This window comes from Bison bison, unplaced genomic scaffold, assembly GCF_000754665.1.
Source record: "Bison bison bison isolate TAMUID 2011002044 unplaced genomic scaffold, Bison_UMD1.0 scf7180017858488, whole genome shotgun sequence".
NCBI classification, from domain to species: Eukaryota; Metazoa; Chordata; class Mammalia; order Artiodactyla; family Bovidae; genus Bison; species Bison bison.
This window is the reverse complement of record NW_011489060.1, coordinates 7,042-9,243: the sequence shown is the minus strand read 5'-3', so window position 1 is coordinate 9,243 and position 2,202 is coordinate 7,042. Positions and strand designations below refer to the sequence as shown.

Here is a 2,202-nt window from a genome sequence, read left to right as displayed (position 1 = left end):
GGACTGTAGCCTGCCAGGTTCCTCTGTCCATGGGGATTCTCCAGGCAAGAATACTGGAGTGGGTAGCCTATCCCTCCTCTAGGGGATCTTCCCCGCCCAGGAATCAAGCTGGGGTCTCCTGCACTGCAGGTGGATTCTTTACCAGCTGAGCTACCAGGGAAGCCCAAAGCAAGTATAGTAATATCTTAATGGTAGAATCTCGGTGGTAGGTATACAAGTTTTCCTTGTAAATGCTTTCAACTTTTTTGTATTTAAAAGTTTCATAATAAAATGTTGGGGAAAATATTGAGCACCTACTCATTGTTCTAGGCAATTGAGATACAAGAAATGATGGAGGGAGAGTTTTCCAGTGGGCGCTTATCCCAGGGAAGTGATTTAGGATTTATGTAGTTCCTACTACAATACAGGGGCAACAATTTATTTTTATCTTCATAATTGTGTGTGAAGGAGCAGGCTTGAAATGAGTGGAGATGACAAGTTCAGTTTTGGATATGATGTGCTTTATGACTGTATAAGATACTAGGTGGCAATATACACAGGTCAGGAGAAATGCATAAATCTGGACAAGAGTCAAATGTGGTTATCATGCCTTTAGGCACCCTAGCTGCTTGATCACTGAGCACAATTTAATAACTGGCTTTTTTTTTTGTTTTGTTTTAAAAGTGTTTTCATTTTTAAATGCCATGTGAAATATCTACCCCTCCAATCTAGTGTTCCTTGGCTGTTGGCCTATTTATTATTCCACGGGAATTTTAATAAGAATAGAAATTGTACTAATAAAAAGCTATGGAATACCAATATTAAAATGTGACAGATATAGGATCTTAGGAATTTTCATTACATTAGAAAACTAATATCTGGCAAATATATTACATTGAGGGATAGTTCTTTGGTACTCACCTGATCAAATAGAGCTCTTTATTCCATGGGTAGATATTTAAGACTGGCCCAACCCCAATCATGTGGTTTTGACATTCTCCAACATTTTCAATATATTCATGCTTCAATGGCACTTTACTGAGGAGTTCAAATTCCTCAGGTGCCTTTTGAAGTACTTGTTCTGCTGCATAGAATCCATCAACTAGCAGTGTCCTGCCACCTGTTCCTTCATGCTTAAGACAGTGAAACACTTGAATGCTAAAGAAAGGAAAAATTAAATTACTCTGTTCAGTGGAGAAAAGAGAATACATAAAACTTTTAGAAAAAAATATATAAAATGATTACTGATTCTACTTGTGTCATTTTCTTTTCATTAAGAAATAAATCTCATTTCCCAATTGTCTTCCAGTTGTACTTTTTTGTGTACTTTGCCATATTAATGTCACTAAGGTTTCCTTCTAAACATATTTAACATGTACTGAAACCTGTATGTGTCAGACTTGGGCAATACAGGTATGAATAAGATATAGTCTCTCTTTTAAAGAAGCCCATAGTCTATCTAGAAGAATGAACCAAGTAAGTACAGATAAAATATGATAGGCACTATAATAAAGTTGTATACAAGACAGTGGAGCCACAAAAAGAGGAAATTATTGTAGTGGAATGTTGTATAGATAAATTTTTTGAGATGTGGATGAGAACGATTTTGCTTAGTTTTAAAGAATGAGCAAGGCTTGGGCTGGAATGAGATTGAGGTGAGGAGAGGGCATTTCAGGCAGGAAAAAGGTATGACCAAACATATCAATGTAGAACAGCAAGGTATATTCAAGGAAGAGAGTGATAAGTTTCTGTTGGCTTAGCACAGAGAATCACAGGATTTTAAACTAAGATGCAAGATTAACTGGTGAGAAGCAAGATGACAAAAACATGAAAAACAACATGGATAACTGAAACTGGAGAGAAAAATACTGAGAACTTGAGCTTATAGAAAAGAGGACACATCTAAGAAATAAATGATTAGATGTGGAGGATGAAGAATAGGCAAAAATCTAGAATGACTGTAGGTTTTTCCCCTGGGCAACTTGACAAGTAATAATGCCCATTTGCCAAGAGAATGAGGCAGATGCATAATTCGATGGTAATAAGGGGCTGTGAAGGGTTGAGGAAGTCATTCAGTTTAGGGACATTTTGAAATAATTAAGTTACATATGACTGAAAAATTAATAGGAAAAGGCAAGTCAATTATTAATGGACTGGAAACCTAAAGTAATAATTTCCAATTAACAAGGGAAAAATAAAATCAATAGTAATTTAGGGAAAAAA

General features: G+C 36.0%; 1 protein-coding gene across 1 annotated transcript in view; it reads right to left on the bottom strand.

Annotated features, from left to right (window-relative positions):
* TMLHE (trimethyllysine hydroxylase, epsilon) overlaps positions 1-1,139 on the bottom strand; it is a gene marked incomplete at its 5' end in the record, with an annotated part of 4,457 nt that extends 3,318 nt beyond the window's left edge. Inside the window, one exon of the mRNA XM_010863547.1 lies at positions 901-1,139. Within this exon, the coding sequence (XP_010861849.1) occupies positions 901-1,139 (239 nt within the window). The remainder of the gene's footprint in view (positions 1-900) is intronic.
* Between the last annotated feature and the right edge of the window lie 1,063 nt (positions 1,140-2,202).